This window comes from Felis catus, chromosome A2, assembly GCF_018350175.1.
Source record: "Felis catus isolate Fca126 chromosome A2, F.catus_Fca126_mat1.0, whole genome shotgun sequence".
Taxonomy (NCBI): Eukaryota; Metazoa; Chordata; class Mammalia; order Carnivora; family Felidae; genus Felis; species Felis catus.
The window spans coordinates 135,798,922-135,818,326 of NC_058369.1; the positions used below are offsets into that span (position 1 = coordinate 135,798,922).

The following is a 19,405-nucleotide window of genomic DNA, read 5'->3' on the forward strand; positions in this document are numbered from 1 at the left end:
GTGATATCTAAAATACATACTTTCAGTATTTCTGTAATTTTACAAAGGTTTTCTAAGGGATAGTTTTTCTGTATGGTTTCATATCAATCTGAATGAATTTCTCAAATGTAAGCCTATAAATTTAGTTGTAAAGAATGATCTCTGCAACTGATAATAGTTCCTTTTAAAAAAAAGTTTATTTATTTTGAGAGAGAGAGAGAGAGAGAGAGAGAGAGAGAGCACGTATGTGCATGTGCATGAGCAGGGGAGGGGCAGAGGGAGAGGAAGAGAGAGAGAACCCCAAGCAGGTTCTGCATTGTCAGTGTAGAGCCTGAAGCAGGGTTCATTCTCAGGACCCTGAGATCAGGACCTGAGCTGAAATCAAGAGTCCAGATGCTTAACTGACTGAACCTCCCAGATGCCTTGATAATAGTTACTACTTACTGATCACTCCTAATGTCAGTCACCCCACTACCCTAGAAAGTACATATCTTCATTTACAGATTAAAAAACCCCTAAAGTTTAGAGAAGTCCCGCTGCCTAAACTCAGACAGCTCCCAGGAAGTCAATAGTGGAGCTTAGATTTAAATCCAGGTTTATTTGCTTCCAAAAATCTTTACATCTTAGTCAAATGCTCTACCACTGAGCTATACCCCTGAAAAGTCTTTACATCTAATTAGTTTGCTATGTTCCGATTTCATAGGAACCCCTTTTAGAGTTCCTGGGGATTCTCTTATGAATTTTGTTGACTTCAAAAGAAACAAAGTATCTTTTCCTTTGGGACTATCTGGAACTGCTCTTTCTCAAATTTTCGAAATGCATTTACCAAAGGACAAATAAAAACTTTCAGGGAGGGGCACCTGAGCGGCTCAGTCGGCTAAGCATCTGACTTTGGCTCAGGTCATTATCTCACAGTTTGTGGGTTTGAGCCTTACATCGGGCTCTCTGCTGTCAGCACAGAGCCCGCTTGGGATTTTCTAAATCCCTCTCTCTCTGCCCTCTCCTGCTCATATGTGTTTGCAGGTGCTCACGCATTCTCTCACTCTCTCAAAAATAAACAAACATTGAAAAAATATTAAAAAAAAGATTTTCAGGGAAATATACTGAAGATTAGAATTATATAACAAGTCATGGGGCGCTTGGGTGGCTTAGTCAGTTAAGCATCTGACTTTGGCTCAGGTCATGATCTCATGGTTCATGAGTTCGAGCCCCACATCGGGCTCTGTGCTGACACCTCAGAGCCTAGAGCCTGCTTTGGATTCTGTGTCTCCCTCTCTCTGCCCCTCCCCCACTCACACTCCTGCTCGCTCGCTCTCTCTCTCTCTCTCTCTCTCTCTCTCTCTCTCTCTGTCTCAAGAATAAATAAACATTAAAAAAAAAGTCATATCTGGAAAGAGAGAGGAACCTTCAAACATCAGCTGGCCTTCATGTCTATTAGCAAACTTCTATAGCCAACAAAATTCCAAACTGTTTGTCCGTGGAGCCCTGAAGAAATAAGTTAAATCAAGAAGAGTTCTAGGAAAATTCAGTTTGATGGTGCAATGAATTTGATAAAAGGTGTGACACTGTTAAACATTAAAATGGTGAAATTGTCTGAAGCTGGTACAGTTGTATAATCAGTGATATACTTCTAGAATTTTGAAAGCTTACAGCATTTCTCATTTTTCAAAAAGCTGTGCTGCTTCAGTGGACATTATACTGGTTATAGAGTGACATCACACATGTCATTCATAGTGGTTTATATTTGTTGAAATTTGTTTACCTAGGAATACTAGTATTCCTTTATTTCCAAGATTCAAAATAAAACCACGATGGTCGTGTGAAACGGTGTTGTCTCCTTGTAGTAACCATGATTCTTTTTTTTAGGAGTGCTTTTTTGACGATGTTGAGAGCATACCACCAGTGACAACATGGAACACATACCTTCGATATGTTACTGTCCATAAGAGCTTAATTTTTGTGCTAATTTGGTGCTTAGTTGTTTTTCTGGCTGAGGTAAGAATTTTCTGTTGTAAAATATTACTGTGATTTAAAGTTACATTAAGAATAGTTTGGAAGGGTATATACATAGATACGCACACACATACACATACACACATAAATATATATGTATATTTGTAATTTTAAATTTTGTTTGCTTATTTAGTCTTGAGAGAGAGTGTGAGGAAGGGAAGGGCAGAGAGAGAGAGAGAGAGAGAGACACAGAATACAAAGCAGGCTCCAGGCTCTGAGAGAGAGAGAGAGAGAGAGAGAGAGAGAGAGAGAGACAGAATACAAAGCAGCCTCCAGGCTCTGAGAGAGGGAGAGAGAGAGAGAGAGAGAGAATACAAAGCAGGCTCCAGGCTCTGAGTTGTCAGCACAGAGCCTGACATGGGGCTCGAACACATGGACGATCGTGACCTGAGCTGAAGTTGGATGCTTAACTGACTGAGCCACCCAGGCACCCCAATATATTTGTAATTTTAAATTACATAATTATATGTATAGATTCATATAATTCTTCTATTGCCATTTTACTCTTTCATACATAGCATATTTTATATATGCTCTTTATATGTGCTAGGATTATCTCTCTTTCCATATATTGTATATATGCTCTTTATATATGAAGAGCTTTTAGTAGAGAGGTTCAAAACCTACAAAAAGAAGAATGGATTTATATACATTATATGGATTGAAATTAAACAGTGAAAATTATTCTGTACTCAGTTTTAAATTCATTTGACTCTAGATATTGCATTTTTGAATATGCAAGTGATGAATCACCGCCTTTAAATGACTTTGTCTTCACAGAATGAAATGTGTATTAGTGGCTTAGTAACCATATGAAACAATCCTTTCAGAGATCCAGATCGCCCTCTTGCTTACAGAATTTGTCTGTATTCAGCACCACTATCTTGGTCTCTTTGCCCACCCCTGCTGTCCTTCACAGCACCACATTAAAAGAACAAGGGAGGAAAGTGCAAACAGCACAGTAGGCTGCAAGTACAATCCCATGAGGACATAAGAAGTTCTCAAAGCTGGATGGTGGATGAGGCTTCTCTCTAAACGAGGAACAGCCACCTAAATGCCAAAAGGGGCCTGGCAGAGAATGTCTGTGGGCGAAGTGGCTTTGAGGCTGAATGGAAAGCATGTACCCTCCAGTTGTCTACTGGGGCCAACTGAAACCCAGCACCAGCAAAGGACTTATCAAGAGGGAATTTAAGATCATTTTTGCTAAGTCTTTGTTTACTGAGATAAGATGGAAATCCAGGGTTTTTTTCTGTAAAATTTTCCTATTTTTAAATGTGGGTAGTTGATTAAATAAAAACAAACTAATGAAACACTACATGGGCCCAACAAAACACGCATGTGGATTGGATTCAGCCTGTGAATGACTGCTTACTCTAGATATTTATTTCAGGGAACACCACAGACTGTGCCCTAATATACAAACTAAATCTAACATACAGGCCCATACTGTCTTCAGGGAAGGAGTGACTCAGGTGAAGAGCCGCCTCTCCTGAGGCAGTATAAATGTACATGTAGTTGAAACCCAATCTTACAGCTACATGTTTTTTCCTATTGTTGGGATATTTCTAACCTCAGTGAAGGGGTCTACATAAAATATCATCACTTCTCCCTGATCAGGTAAGATAGTGTTAAATATCTTAAGGTATATAACAAAAAGTTGTGCATACTATTTCATCTGTAAACCATCAGTTTCCATTTGATCTTTAAGTTGTGGTGGTATCTCTTTTTTTGCCCCATCATTTAAATTAATAAACCAAATGGAAGCTTGATGTGAGTTGCAGTATAGTACAATACCAACTATGGCGTCACACTGACTTGGCTGTGACCTTGTGTTAACACTATGAAACGGAGCAAGGTAGTTAGCAACACTGAGCCTCAATTTCCTCATCTACAAAATGGCAACTGCAAAATGTGGCATGCCACATTTAATCTCAAACCAGCCTTTCATGACTGTTGATGATTTAAACCTCTTCATCTAAAGGTCACATTCCTAATTGTCCTCAGTTTATAGAGTTATATAGTACCAGCTTCCCAGGTCCTTTCTTGAGTTGAGACATCATGGTTATAAAGCATTTAATGTAGGGCTTGGCATATAGTGACCAATGCTAGTTGCTGTTCTCATTAATATCCTTAATGTCATACCATTATTATTAAGCTCAAGATAGTCTGAGGTAAACAAGTCTATAACAAGATATAATGAAAGTTCAATAATCCCTTTTATACTTTAAAATACTCCAAATATATATATAATATACTATATAATATACTTTATACTCCAAAAATATCGAGTTGGGTAATTTGGCACTCTCACATAAGTGTATTATTTATTACAAGAGTAATAAAATTTGCTTTGAAATGTATTTTATATTTACCTCATTAATCTCTGCCAGTCATGCAAATGACCAACCTTAATGTGAATGAAACCTATTCCCGTGCCACATTTAATCTCAAACCAGCCTTTCATGACTGTTGATGATTTAAACCTCTGCATCTAAAGGTCACATTCTTAATTGTCCTCAGTTTATAGAGTTACATGTTACATAAGAAAAAAATGGGCCTATCTGAATGTGGTGATGATTTATTTTAATGTGTAGGACCTTTGTCCTATGCAGCTCCATGGAATTGAACTTATGTACCTTTCAAAATAGTGTATAATTAATTAACTAATTAGTGGTTGAGCTCTGAGCTGCTGCACATGTGTATATTATTACTAGCTCACTTAATCACGAAGATAGTGGTCTTTTGTCTTCAAGCTAGAAACTAAATTGCAAGACGATATAAATTATTAGTGGAGCTCCCACAGTTATTGCAAAAAAATATCTTTTAGATGGGAAAAAAAATTGATAATGCCATTTTCTGGGCAAGAAATAATATAATGTGATGAGACTTTTTGGCCAGTGTCCTGGGACCATTGTCAATGAACTGGCTCTCAAAATTTTGAATAATAAAACCTTGGTGATAGTAGACAAATAGCAATTGTTTTAATTATGTGCACAGTTATATAGCTACATAAGTCATTCACTAATGTTCAGAATTCTGTCAACTTCTTTGAATCAAAATTTACACTTTTTCTTCTAGACTAAGCTTCTTAACACCAGTGTGCCCTTTTCTCGTTAATATTGACGTATCTCATTAGTATTCATCATGGTACAGATGCTAATCCAGGAAGATAGTTTAGTTCTTTTAGTTCATCATGATCAGAAAACCTGAAGAAGGTTAAGATATTTCTTCCTTAATGACAGTGATTTATCCATTTTTAGTTTTCAGAGGCACGATACTTCAATTTAGATTTTGTGATTTTATCGGGTTGGTTCAATATGCTTCCCATTTTTATTCAGAGTGCTAAACTGAAAAAGACTTGTTGATTTATTCAGTTCGTTACTATATATCATTAATATGTTATTTTGATAAGGGAGTCAGTCTACCTTTTTATTTTTAATACCATTTTTTCTACTACAGAGCACTATTTTCTCTAAGTTCTTAGATAAGTTCAAGGATATTGGCTATAAAATTTCTATTATGTTGGTCTTTCTAGTGCTTCTGCTTAGCAGTGCATTTACTGAGTAGTTAGAGAAGAAATGCAAATAATAGAGTAGGAGACAGTTTCCTGCTTCTTACAACAACCAGAGGGGATTGTTGATTGGAGTATTTCAAGATCCTATGTTTAGTGTTTTCATTCTGTAATTTTGTAAAAAATATTTATTTTACTTTTGAGACAGAGAGTGCAAGCAGGGGGAGGGGCAGAGAGAGAGAGGGAGAGAGAGAATCCCAAGCACAGAATCCCAAGCTGACAGTGCATAGCCAGATACGGGGCTCAAACTCACAAATCCTGACATTGAGACCTGAGTTGAAATCAAGAGTCAGACGCTTAACTAATTGAGTCACCCCGGTGCCCCTCATTCTGTAATTTTTAATAAATGTGTCAGAGTACTGCTGTATCCTATTTCTTTATGATTTATCTTCTCTTTGTTAAGAAAGAAGCCCTGACTGGATTTACATTCCTAGTGAAGTGGACATGCATTATACTTCCATAATACTTCTGCTATAAATGATTAATAATCATCCTTTCAAAGCAGCTTTACTTAGCATGGGTCTGTGTTTTAGGGCATGATTTGATCTGCGAAGCATTGAAATCTATATATTAAGTCATGACAAGGTGTCACTTTACTATTACTGCCTGCCATTCATTCAGCCATTTACTTATTCAACACATATATTTGGAGTTCTTGTAATATGTCAGGCATAATTCTGTGTATATGTGTGTAGTGAAGAACAAAATGGAACATACAGGTGGAATACACGAATGCACTTATGTTTATAATGTTAACACAATACTTATAATGTTGTGCTCCATTGGTAAAAACTCAAAATACCAGTAGTAGTTTAATAGGCATTCACTTACACACAGATCTCATTTCATGACTTAGGAGGTAGCTCTGAGTTATGTGTATGTAAAAACTTGTAGAATGAGTTGATTTGGTTTTAACTTTACATAACATGACACGTCATCTGCTTTTTCAAATGTGTTGTCTATAATTTTCTCTCTGTTGACATTTGTGTTTTTATTTAAGTGTCCTCTTATTCATCCATTCCTTTATTTATTAAATACAGATTTATTGAGTGCCTACTGTTTACCAGGTATTGTACTGGGCACTGGTGATACACAATGGTAGAGAATAAATGGCTCTTTCCTGCTCTTATGAAACACATTCTGAGGGAGGAGATAGACAATAAATGTGTTTGGATGGAAATAATCACAGAATGTGATAAGCACCAGAAAGGAAATAAACAGTGATGAGCGAGGGGGGCTGTCTGAGAAAATGACATTTATTTGACACCTAAAAGATAAGGAGTCAGACATGTAGAGACTGGAGAAATGCAAAGGTCTTGGCTCTTAAAAACTGAGAATAAACTGAGGGTTGATGGAAGGTAGGAAGGAGGGGAAAGTGGGTGATGGGCATTGAGGAGGGCACCTGTTGGGATGAACACTGGGTGTTGTATGGAAACCGATTTGACAATAAATTTCATATTAAAAAAAATGCAAAGGTCTTGGAAGAGTTTGGTCAATGGTGGAAATTAAGAGGAGGCCCATAGCTGGGAGGTGAGAGGGAGTGGGAGAGGGAAGGGAGTAGCAAGTGATGATATTAGAAAAGTAGACAAGAATGAGATTTGTGGGACTATTGACTATAGTAAAGAGCTTAGGTTTTATTTTAAATGCAGTAGGAACATCCAGAGTGTTGAGAACCTTAAATCATATTTAAAGGCCTCTGCAGATATTCTGCAGTGAAATAGTCTGGAGTTCTTCATGTAGAATGTTGGAATTATACTTTGTTTGGTCGTATTCACAATTTTTTAGCCTTTTATATACCTGGCCTTATTACATCGCCCTTGGCAATTTTCTTCCCTTTTGCACTTATTTTCTTTAGTTGTAAAAAATCAGACTTGTATCTGGCCATGTTATGTTATGGTGGGGTTCCTCACAGGTTCTTGCTCTTAACATTGCATCTTCTTTTTGAAACCATACTGTTAGAGTTTTGCTACAGACACAATCAACCTTTATCTATCATGTCTCCTTAGATGTTTACTAATTCATTTAGCAAATAAGTATTTCAAATATAGGCATTTGGCTTCTTTTTCTATATGTATATGTTATAATGTTCTACCCCTACACTCCATGGTGTTTTTTAATCATGTAGACAAATTGTCTACATAATTTAGATTCTGACCTATTTACTAAATACTGGCTACTTCTTTTCCATCTTGGGATCATTTGCACAGTTCATGAATTATCGCCTTGGTCATTCACGGAGCTGTCCTTAGAGAATTCCATCATCAGATTTTAGATACCCAATATGGATATATAATAAACACTCTGTGTACACCCTTATGTAACTAATAGTTATTATAATCTATGCATGCATTGTCCAATACAGTAGCCACCAGCAATGTATGACCATGTAAATGAAATTAAGTAAAATAAAAAAAAATTTAAAATTAAATTCCTCAGTCATACATACTAGCTACATTTGCAGTGATCAACTGTCCTATATGGTAAGTGGAAACAATATTGAACAATGCAGATATAGAACATTTTTATTATTATAGAAAATTCCTTTGGACAGGGCTTATTTAGACTGTACTGTTTTCTATGTGATATGGAATGAAGTGTAAAACCCTGAAAATTATTTTTTTTATTTTTTGTTAACATTTTATATTCATCTTTTTGAAAGAGAGAGAGAGTGATAGAAAGAGAGAGTGAGAGAGAGACAGAGAGCAAGTGGGGGAGAAGAGAAAGGGAGGGAGACACAGGATTTGAAGCAGGCTCCAGGCTTTGAACTGTCAGCACAGAGTCCGATGTGGGGCTTGAACCCATGAACTGAGAGATTGTGACCTGAGCTGAAGTCAGACACTTAGCCAACTGAGCCACCCAGGCATCCTAATACCCTGAAAAATTAAAAAAAAAAAAAAAAAAAAAAAAAGACCTTTTGCTTTTACCTTTTAAGGATCCAGGACTCTCACTCTATCATAAACTGCATGAACTTTTTAACTTTGAAATATGTTAGAAATTAAATAATAGAATTGCTTAATTAATTGTTTCTATATGCCCCCAAATATCTGTACTAATGTCATTACATCAAATCCTTGGACGTGGTTTTATTCCAGTCAACAAAAGTAGTTTGGGTTGGTAGTTCTGTGTCTCTGTCCACTAGTGGTTTCTATTTACAAAAGCCAGGAAACAAATTAATACTACACTGATGAGACCAGTTCTTTAGGAAATTGTTTTGGTTATAGTTCATTAGTAAATATGATAAAATATTTGTTTCTGGGATATATTCTTGAGAATGTTGGCATTGCCAGCAGCATTGACACTCCTTTATTTTTTTTTTCAGTATATGAAGCTTATTGTCAAATTGGTTGCCATACAACACCCAGTGCTCATCCCAACAGGTGCCCTCCTCAATATCCCTCACCCACCCTCCCCTCCCTCCCACCCCCCATCAGCCCTCAGTTTGTTCTCAGTTTTTAATAGTCTCTTATGCTTTGGCTCTCTTCCACTCTAACCTCTTTTTTTTTTCCTTCCCCTCCCCCATGGGTTCCTGTTAAGTTTCTCAGGATCCACATAAGAGTGAAAACATATGGTATCTGTCTTTCTCTGTATGGCTTATTTCACTTAGCATAACACTCTCTAGTTCCATCCATGTTGCTACAAAAGACCATATTTCATTCTTTCTCATTGCCACGTAGTACTCCATTGTGTATATAAGCCACAATTTCTCTATCCATTCATCAGTTGATGTACATTAAGGCTCTTTCCAAAATTTGGCTATTATTGAAAGTGCTGCTATGAACATTGGGGTACAAGTGCCGCTATGCATCAGCACTCCTGTATCCCTTGGGGAAATTCCTAGCAGTGCTCTTGCTGGGTCATAGGGTAGGTCTATTTTTAATTTTTTGAGGAACCTCCACACTGTTTTCCAGAGTGGCTGCACCAGTTTGCATTCCCACCGACAGTGCAAGAGGGTTCCCGTTTCTCCACATCGTTGCCAGCATCTATAGTCTCCTGATTTGTTCATTTTGGCCCCTCTGACTGGCGTGAGGTGATATCTGAGTGTGGTTTTGATTTGTATTTCCCTGATGAGGAGCGACGTTAAGCATCTTTTCATGTGCCTGTTGGCCATCCGGATGTCTTCTTTAGAGAAGCGTGTCTTCATGTTTTCTGCCTATTTCTTCACTGGGTTATTTGTTTTTTGGGTGTGGAGTTTGGTGAGCTCTTTACAGATTTTGGATACTAGCCCTTTCTCTGATATGTCATTTGCAAATATCTTTTCCCATTCTGTTGGTTGCCTTTTAGTTTTGTTGGTTGTTTCCTTTGCTGTCCAGAAGCTTTTTATCTTCATAAGGTCCCTGTAGTTCATTTTTGCTTTTAATTCCCTTGCCTTTGGGGATGTGTCAAGTAAGAAATTTCTATGACTGAGGTCAGAGAGGCCTTTTCCTGCTTTCTCCTCTAGGGTTTTGATAGTTTCCTGTCTCACATTCAGGTCCTTTATCCATTTTGAGTTTATTTTTGTGAATGGTGTGAGAAACTGGTCTAGTTTCAATCTTCTGCATGTTGCTGTCCAGTTCTCCCAGCACCATTTGTTAAAGAGACTGTCTTTTTTCCATTGGATATTCTTTCCTGCTTTGTCAAAGATTAGTTGGCCATACGTTTGTGGGTCTAGTTCTGAGGTTTCTATTCTCTTCCATTGCTCTACGTGTCTGTTTTTGTGCCAATACCATGCTGTCTTGATGATTACAGCTTTGTAGTAGAGGCTAAAGTCTGGGATTGTGATGCCTCCTGCTTTGGTCTTCTTCTTCAAAATTACTTTGGCTATTCGGGGCCTTTTGTGGTTCCATATGAATTTTAGGATTGCTTGTTCTAGCTTCGAGAAGAATGCTGGTGCAATTTTGATTGGGATTACATTGAATGTGTAGATAGCTTTGGCTAGTATTGACATTTTAACAATATTTATTCTTCCAATCCATGAGCACAGAATGGTTTTCCATTTCTTTATATCTTCTTCAATTTCCTTCATAAGCTTTCTATAGTTTTCAGCATACAGATCCTTTACATCTTTGGTTAGATTTATTCCTAGGTATTTTATGCTTCTTGGTGCAATCATGAATGGGAACAGTTTCTTTATTTGTCTTTCTGTTGCTTCATTATTAGTGTATAAGAATGCAACTGATTTCTGTACATTGATTTTGTATCCTGCAACTTTGCTAAATTCATGTATCAGTTCTAGCAGACTTCTGGTGGAGTCAATCGGATTTTCCAGGTATAATATCATATCATCTGCAAAAAGTGAAAGCTTAACTTCATCTTTGCCATTTTGATGCCTTTGATTTCCTTTTGTTGTCTGATTGCTGATGCTGGCACTTCCAACACTATGTTAAACAACAGCGGTGAGAGAGGACATCCCTATCGTGTTCCTGATCTCAGGGAAAAAGCTCTCAGTTTTTCCCCATTGAGGATGATGTTAGCTGTGGGCTTTTCATAAATGGCTTTTATGATATTACGTATGTTCCTTCTATCCTGACTTTCTCGAGGGTTTTTATTAAGAAAGGGTGCTGAATTTTGTCAAAGGCCTTTTCTGCATCGATTGACAGGATCCTATGGTTCTTATCTTTTCTTTTATTAATGGGAGGAATCACATTGATTGATTTGCGAATGTTGAACCAGCCCTGCAGCCTAGGAGTGAATCCCACTTGATCATGGTGAATAATTCTTTTTATATGCTGTTGAATTCGATTTGCTAGTATCTTATTGAGAATTTTTGCATCCATATTCATCAGGGATATTGGCCTGTAGTTCTCTTTCTTTACTGGGTCTCTGTCTGGTTTAGAAATGGAAGTAATACTGGCTTCATAGAATGAGTCTGGAAGTTTTCCTTCCCCTTCTATTTTTTGGAGTAGCTTGAGAAGGATTGGTATTATCTCTGCTTTAAACGTCTGGTAGAACTCCCCTGGGAAGCCATCTGGTCCTGGACTCATATTTGTTGGGAGATTTTTGATGACTGATTCAATTTCTTCACTGGTTATGGGTCTGTTCAAGCTTTCTATTTCCTCCTGATTGAGTTTTGGAAGAGTGTGGGTGTTTAGGAATTTGTCCATTTCTTCCAGGTTGTCCAGTTTGTTGGCATATAATCTTTCATAGTATTCCCTGATAATTGCTTGTATCTCTGAGGGATTGGTTGTCATCATTCCATTTTCATTCATGATTTTATCTGTTTGGGTCATCTCCCTTTTCTTTTTGAGAAGCCTGGCTAGAGGTTTATCAGTTTTGTTTATTTTTTCAAAAAAAGAACTCTTGGTTTCGTTGATCTGCTCTACAGTTTTGTTAGATTCTATATTGTTTATTTCTGCTCTGATCTTTATTATTTCTCTTCTTCTGCTGGATTTAGGCTGTCTTTGCTGTTCTGCTTCTATTTCCTTTAGGTGTGCTGTTAGATTTTGTACTGGGGATTTTTCTTATTTCTTGAGATAGGCCTGGATTGCAATGTATTTTCCTCTCAGGACTGCCTTCGTTGCATCCCAAAGTGTTTGGATTGTTGTATTTTCATTTTCGTTTGTTTCCATATATTTTTTAAGTTCTTGTCTAATTGCCTGGTTGACCCACTCATTCTTTAGTAGGGTGTTCTTTAACCTCCATGCTTTTGGAGGTTTTCCAGACTTTTTCCTGTGGTTGATTTCAAGCTTCATAGCATTGTGGTCTGAAAGTATGCATGGTATGATTTCAATTCTTGTATACTTATGAAGGGCTGTTTTGTGACCCAGTATGCGATCTATCATGGAGTATGTTCCATGTGCACTCGAGAAGAAAGTATATTCTGTTGCTTTGGGATGCAGAGTTCTAAATATATCTGTCAAGTCCATCTGATCCAATGTCTCATTCAGGGCCCTTGTTTCTTTATTGACCGTGTGTCTAGATGATCTATCCATTGTTGTAAGTGGAGTGTTAAAGTCCCCTGCAATTACCACATTCTTATCAGTAAGGTTGCTTATGTTTGTGAGTAATTGTTTTATATATTTGGGGGCTCCTGTATTTGGTGCATAGACATTTATAATTGTTAGCTCTTCCTGATGGATAGACCCTGTGATTATTATATAATGCCCTTCTTCATCTCTTGTGACAGCCTTTAATTTAAAATCTAGTTTGTCTGATATAAGTATAGCTACTCCAGCTTTCTTTTGACTTCCAGTGGCATGGTAAATAGTTCTCCATCCCCTCACTCTCAATGAAGGTGTCCTCATGTCTGAAGTGAGTCTCTTGTAGACAGCAAATAGATGGGTCTTGTTTTTTTTATCTATTCTGATACCCTGTGTCTTTTGGTTGGCGCATTTAGTCCATTTACATTCAGTGTTATTATAGAAAGATATGGGTTTAGAGTCATTGTGATGTCTGTACATTTCATGCTTGTAGCGATGTCTCTGGTACTTTGTCTCACAGGATCCCCCTTAGGATCTCTTGTAGGGCTGGTTTAGTGGTGATGAATTCCTTCAGTTTTTGTTTGCTTGGGAAGACCTTTATCTCTCCTTCTATTCTAAATGACAGACCTGCTGGATAAAGGATTCTCGGCTGCATATTTTTTCTGTTCAACACATTGAAGATCTCCTGCCATTCCTTTCTGGCCTGCCAAGTTTCAGTAGAGAGATCAGTCACAAGTCTTATAGGTCTCCCTTTATATGTTAGGGCACGTTTATCTCTAGCTGCTTTCAAAAATTTCTCTTTATCCTTGTATTTTGCCAGTTTCACTATGATATGTCGTGCAGAAGATTGATTCAAGTTATGTCTGAAGGGAGTTCTCTGTGCCTCTTGTATTTCAATGCCTTTTTCCTTCCCCAGATCCAGGAAGTTCTCAGCTATTATTTCTTCAAGTACACCTTCAGCACCTTTTCCTCTCTTTTCCTCCTCTGGAACACCAATTATGCGTATATTATTTCTCTTTAGTGCATCACTTAGTTCTCTAATTTTCCTCTCATACTCCTGGATTTTTTTATCTCTCTTTTTCTCAGCTTCTTCTTTTTCCATAATTTTATCTTCTAGTTCACCTAGTCTCTCCTCTGCCTCTTCAATCCGAGCCGTAGTTGTCTCCATTTTATTTTGCAACTCGTTGAAAGCATTTTTTAGCTCTCCTGGCTATTCCTTAGTCCTTTGTTCTGTGTAGCAAGAGATTCTCTGCTGTCCTTTATACTGTTTTCAAACCCAGCGATTAATTTTATGACTATTATTCTAAATTCACTTTCTGTTATATTGTTTAAATCATTTTTGATCAGTTTGTTAGCTGTTGTCATTTCCTGGACATTTTTCTGAGGGGAATTTTTCTGTTTCATCATTTTGGATAGTCCCTGGAGTGGTGCGGGACTGGGGGGCACTTCCCCTGTGCTGTCTTGAATAACTTGCGTTGGTGGGCAGGCTGCAGTCAGACCTGATGTCTGCCCCCAGCCCACTGCTGGGGCCACAGTCAGACTGGCGTGTGCCTTCTCTTCCCCTCTCCTAGGGGCGGGATTCACTGTGGGGTAGCCTGGCCCGTCTGGGCTACTTGCACACTGCCAGGCTTGTGGTGCAGGGGATCTGGTGTATTAGCTGGAGTGGATTGGCAAGGTGCACAGGGGCGGGAGGGGCAGGCTCAGCTCGCTTTTCCTTCGGAGATCCGCTTCGGGAGGGGTCTTCTTCCGTGGGCCTCTCGTCTGCGCTTGGCTCCAGGGACTCCGTTCTGCTAATCTTCTGGCGGTTTTCTGGGTTATTTAGGCAGGTGTAGGTGGAATCTAAGTGATCAGCAGGAGGCGGTGAGCCCAGCGTCCTCCTACTCCGCCATCTTCCCAGGACCCCTAGAACAAAGTTTATTATTTAAAATATTAAATTTTGCTCTCCTGTGAGATTCAATGAATAGTTTCTGTTGAATGAGAGAGAGAAATGGCAAAGTATTTAATGCAGTGAAATTTGAATTCCACTAACTTAACATGTTTTCACCACAAAGGATGATTTTTAGGACAATTATTACAGCTGCTGGACCCAGGAAAGCAAAGGAAAGGAAAAAGAAATTGTGTATTTTGCTGTTTGTCATGGTGGAATTAGAGCTGGGTCTGGGATGAATAGGTAGAGATGTTGGGAAAAAACTAAGTGTGTATTGTTTTATTCCAGGTGGCTGTTTCTTTGGTTGTGTTGTGGCTGCTTAGACAGTGAGTATTCCATGTTCTATTGCAGATTATATTTTGTTTCTATTGATTATTTGGATGTTATTAAAGAATATTGAATAATGAATAAAAGTTCATTTCCCCATAGTATTATAGAAATGGAAAATTAAGTTCTCTTGTTCAAAATTGTGAGCATGTGCCGTTTCTGCAGCTGTTTGTCAGTTCCTAAAGGATTTAGTTGTGTTTAGTTTCCATAAAATGCAATAAAAATATTGAAAACAGCATTTTACATTTGGTATTTTTTCTGACTGTGTAATAACAATACTATCTCTTTCAATGGTGAAAAAACTGACTACTTTGCTGCAGTAGTGAGTCCATGAGATTAAAGGCATAACTTAACGCTAATGAAATATGTTGTGTTTCTTCAGACTCAAGTTCAGTTTTGTTTACATGTATTGGAAATCCAGCAGGAAAGTTTGGTTGCCAAATAACAATTTCTTTTTGCTTTGCAGAATGCCTTCTCAAGACAAAGGGAATAGTACTAAGAATATAAATAGCAGTTATGCAGTGATCTTCACCAATACCAGCACATATTATGTCTTTTATATTTATGTGGGAGTAGCTGACACTTTGCTTGCTCTGGGATTCTTCAGAGGTTTACCACTGGTGCATACTCTAATCACAGTGTCGAAAATTTTACACCACAAAATGTTACATTCTGTTCTTCAAGCACCTGTGTCAACCCTCAACACGTTGAAAGCAGGTATTTGACTAGGTATACAAAATGAAACTGCTGATCCACAAGCAAAAGGTCCTACAGTTTCCTTGGGTTTTTTTTAGTGGTAGCATTGGCTTTTGATGGAAGCATCTGCCCTTTGTTGAACTTCCTTATGACCCGCATGCACATTTCCTAGAAATTGTAGGCTACCAGACATTATTGCTCCATGTTTCTGTCTTAGCTGATTAGAGTAGCTTAGTTTGTTAGACCGTGGTGCTGCTGAGAGTGTAGCAACAGAAACAGGCCTTTCTGGGTTCGTTGTCCTTTTCTATTCAGATATTTGCTCTAGCCCTTTTTCAGGTATCTCGTTGCCAATGTATAGTATTGTTTAAAAGAGAAGCAGATTTGAAGTGACCAAGGAATATAGAAAATTCTTTTACTGATGAAGTTTCTTGATGGGGACAGAATAATCTAGTTTCATGTAACTATTCAAAGATGATCAAATAAATTTGTTCCAACGTTTTGGGTTATTTTTGTTTGTTTTGTTTTTGGTGGTGGGTGGGAGAGGAATAAATCCCAAATGTATTTGTAAAATATTTTGTGTGATTATAGAGGTTGGTAAAAGGGCACAGCTTTCAGTTATAAGATGAATAAGGTCTGAGGAACTAGGGTGTATAACATGGTGACTGTAATTGAAAACACTGTATTATATAATTGAAATTTGCTAAGAGTAAAACTTAAATGTTCTCATCAAAAGAAAAAGGTAAATATGAAAGGTTATGGAGAACTTACTTTGTGTGGCACTAAGCCAGAGGTTGGCATGAAAAGATGCAAAAGGTACAGTTTTTGACTTGGAAAAACTCACAGACAAGGGAGAGGAGGTAGACACAGAAATATTTAATTATAAAGCAAATAATAAGTTCCAAGATTGAGATTTTTAGAGTGATTTCTATCTAAAGATCTCAAGATAATAAATATATATCATTTTTATCTGGGTAACAAAATGTCAGTGTCAGTATTCAGAAAGATCTTCTTTCTATTTATTTTGAAGTCTTTGTGTGTCACTAAAGCCTTGACTCATTTGAGTATATTCATCGTTATCCTGTTTTAGAGCTAAGAAATTTTTGAGGTAAAAGAGAATGTCAAATTACCTTGATTCAATAATTTCACCTTTTTATAGAAAAACTGAAACCCAGAGAAGTTAGGAAATTTGCCCCAGTTTCCAGAAGTCAGAATCGGATGGTGAGATGTAATGGAGCATTGGCTCCAAGCCATAGGCATTGGCTTGGCCCCATACGAGTGATAAACTTAGGCTTGTTGCTCTTCTGAGCCTTGCCTCCACAATGTGAAATGGAGAAAAGAATAATTATCTGAGAGGATCATTATGAGAATTAAACAAGGCAACCTACTTGTCTTTATAGAGCCAATGTGAAATAAATGTTAGGTCTCTAATGTTGTTCCTTTCTATGGGGCCTTGTTCCCATAGGGGGTGCACTTTCCTTTTCATGTCTTTACTTTCCAGGGCTCCTCATTCCTTTATACACTGCTCACAGTTGGTCTTGAACCTTCTCTATTTCATATTTAAATGATTACCATTAATTTCATTTTTTAATGCCTTTTTAAAAAATGTTTATTTTTGAGAGAGAGAGAGACAGAGCATGAGCAGGGGAGGGAGCAGAGAGAGAGGGAGACACAGAATCCAAAGCAGGCGCCAGGCTCTGAGCTGTCAGCATAGAGCTCTACGCAGGGCTGGAACTCACAAACCATGAGAGCATGACCTGAGCTGAAGTCAGTGCTTAACCGACTGAGCCACCCTGGCACCCCTCATTTTCTATTTTTTTTTAAGATTTGGTTAGTTTTAAGAAATCTCTGCACCCAATGTGGGGCTCGAACCCACAACCTGGAGATCAAGAGTTGCACACTCCACGAACTTGAGTCAGCCAGGCCCCCCTCATTTATTTCATTTTCTTTTTTTCTTTTCTTTTTTCACTTCCAAGTTTTTATGTGAATTCCAGTTAGTTAACATACAGTGTGATATTAGTTTTAGGTGTAGAATTTAGTGATTCATCACTTACATATAACACCCATTGCTCATCATAGGAAGAACGCTCCTTAAAGCCCATCACCCATTTAACCCATCCCACCCCTAACCTCCCCTCTCATATCATCAGTTTGTTCCCTATAGTTAAGAGTCTATTTCTTGGTTTGTCTCTCTTTTCTCCCCCCATGTTAGTTTGTTTTGCCTTTTAAATTCTACATATGAGTGAAGTCACATGGTATTTCATTTCATTTTCTAATTTGTCTTATTTACCAAGACAGGAGAACAGGATGCATAAGAAGTAACAAAATGATCTTACAACATCTAGATGTTCTTTTTCCACCTCTGCCCCCCCCCTCAATTTCTCTATGCAAGGATTATGCTTTCTTTTAAAAACCATTACTATAATTGACTTATGATTCACTTGTTCTCATTATTTTGCCTAAATATTCTCTGCTATACTGGGCAGCAACTGATGCTTCTATGCCTTGTATGTGCACTTGAGTTTCTCCCACATGTGTCCTCTCCAATTGTACATTGCCCTTGATTTTGACTCCTTACCCAATTTTTCTATGTCACTATTTAAACAACCTTAAGACACATGGACACATAGTAGTTGCTCAGTAGACTATGTTGAATAGATGAAAATGTGAATTGATAACTTTGATGGAACACTACCATTTGAAATACAGTAAGCACCAGAATGATATTCTTTTCACCAAAGTGAACTGTCATTTTCTAAACAGTATAAATCCATAGACTTTTTTTTCAATTCTTTATTTATGGAAAGATATACAAATATGTTTAATTAAATATGCTAAAGAACATATTATTGTTAAAGGCTAGTGATAGTGCCTTAAATCAATAAATATTCATTGAATAATTCCTACATATAAGACTTTTTGCTGAGGGCTGTGAGGGACACAAACTAAGTGTGCCACGGTCCCATTGACCTCTAACAATTTACAATCGAGAAATAGAGGTAAGACATGAACAAGTGACTGTGATACAAGATGTGGATATAGTCATTACAACAGAGTTCCTGACAAAATATATTAAAGGTATTAGGTATGTCCAGAGGAGAAAGAGATTTGCTTGAACTGGTGCAAACATTGATGCCTCCTTGTCGGCGAGACATTTGAATTAGGCCAGGAAGAAGACATAGATTTTGATGAGTAAAGATGAGGGGAAAGGTTTTCAGGCAAAGGGAACTATATGGGAAAGGCAGGGGGCTAGGAAAGTGTAGAGCATAAAGAATAGACCAATTTAATTGATAAACAGAATGTTTGTGTAGAGGAAGCCTATATTTGGTAGGTGGTTTAGGGCCAGATTATGGAAGGCATTAAATATTAAGCTAAGAGTTTTAGACTCTATCTTACAGTTAATGGTGGGGGCAGGGGGGGCTGAATGATAAGATTCAATATCACTTTGTACAGTATTATGTTTTATCAAATTATGTCTTTAACTCCCGCTAGAAAATGAATTCCTTAAAGGCAAGGAGCTCATCTTATTCACCTCTGTTATCTCAGTGCCTGGCATTATGCCTGACATAGAGTAAACACTCCATACATAACTTATTTTCATTGAAGGAAAACATTATCAGACTTACAAACATGAGTCTGGAATTCAGAAGACAGGCTGAAGCTTAGATTGCCAGTGAAGAGGGTAGAAAGAGCAAGCATGGCAAAGGAGGTCCACATAACGGGCAGGCAGAAATTAACAGTAGCTATGGGTTCTAAAGAGGTGTGTCAGGAAGGTATACCAGTCAGAGGAGAGGGAGAGCCATGGATTATGGAATACAGATGGAATACGATAACAAATCCAGTAAATTATCATTAAATTCAAGCATGCAAGTGTAAGATAGTAGTAGAATGAATCTTACAGGAAGCTATATTTTATAAAGGTTTAAAAGTAGGAGACCATCACTTGAATACAGTTGCTTAGAATCTTTGTACAACACTAAAATTTTCTAAGACCTTATT

The 19,405-nt window shown here is 37.7% G+C and overlaps 1 protein-coding gene across 3 annotated transcripts in view; it reads left to right on the forward strand.

Annotated features, from left to right (window-relative positions):
- CFTR (CF transmembrane conductance regulator) overlaps positions 1-19,405 on the forward strand; it is a 187,469-nt gene that overhangs the window by 102,355 nt on the left and 65,709 nt on the right. For all 3 annotated transcript variants that reach the window (NM_001048009.1, XM_045041230.1, XR_006587667.1), the window contains 3 exon segments: positions 1,846-1,974; positions 14,675-14,712; positions 15,180-15,430. In NM_001048009.1, coding sequence (NP_001041474.1) covers positions 1,846-1,974; positions 14,675-14,712; positions 15,180-15,430 — 418 coding nt within the window.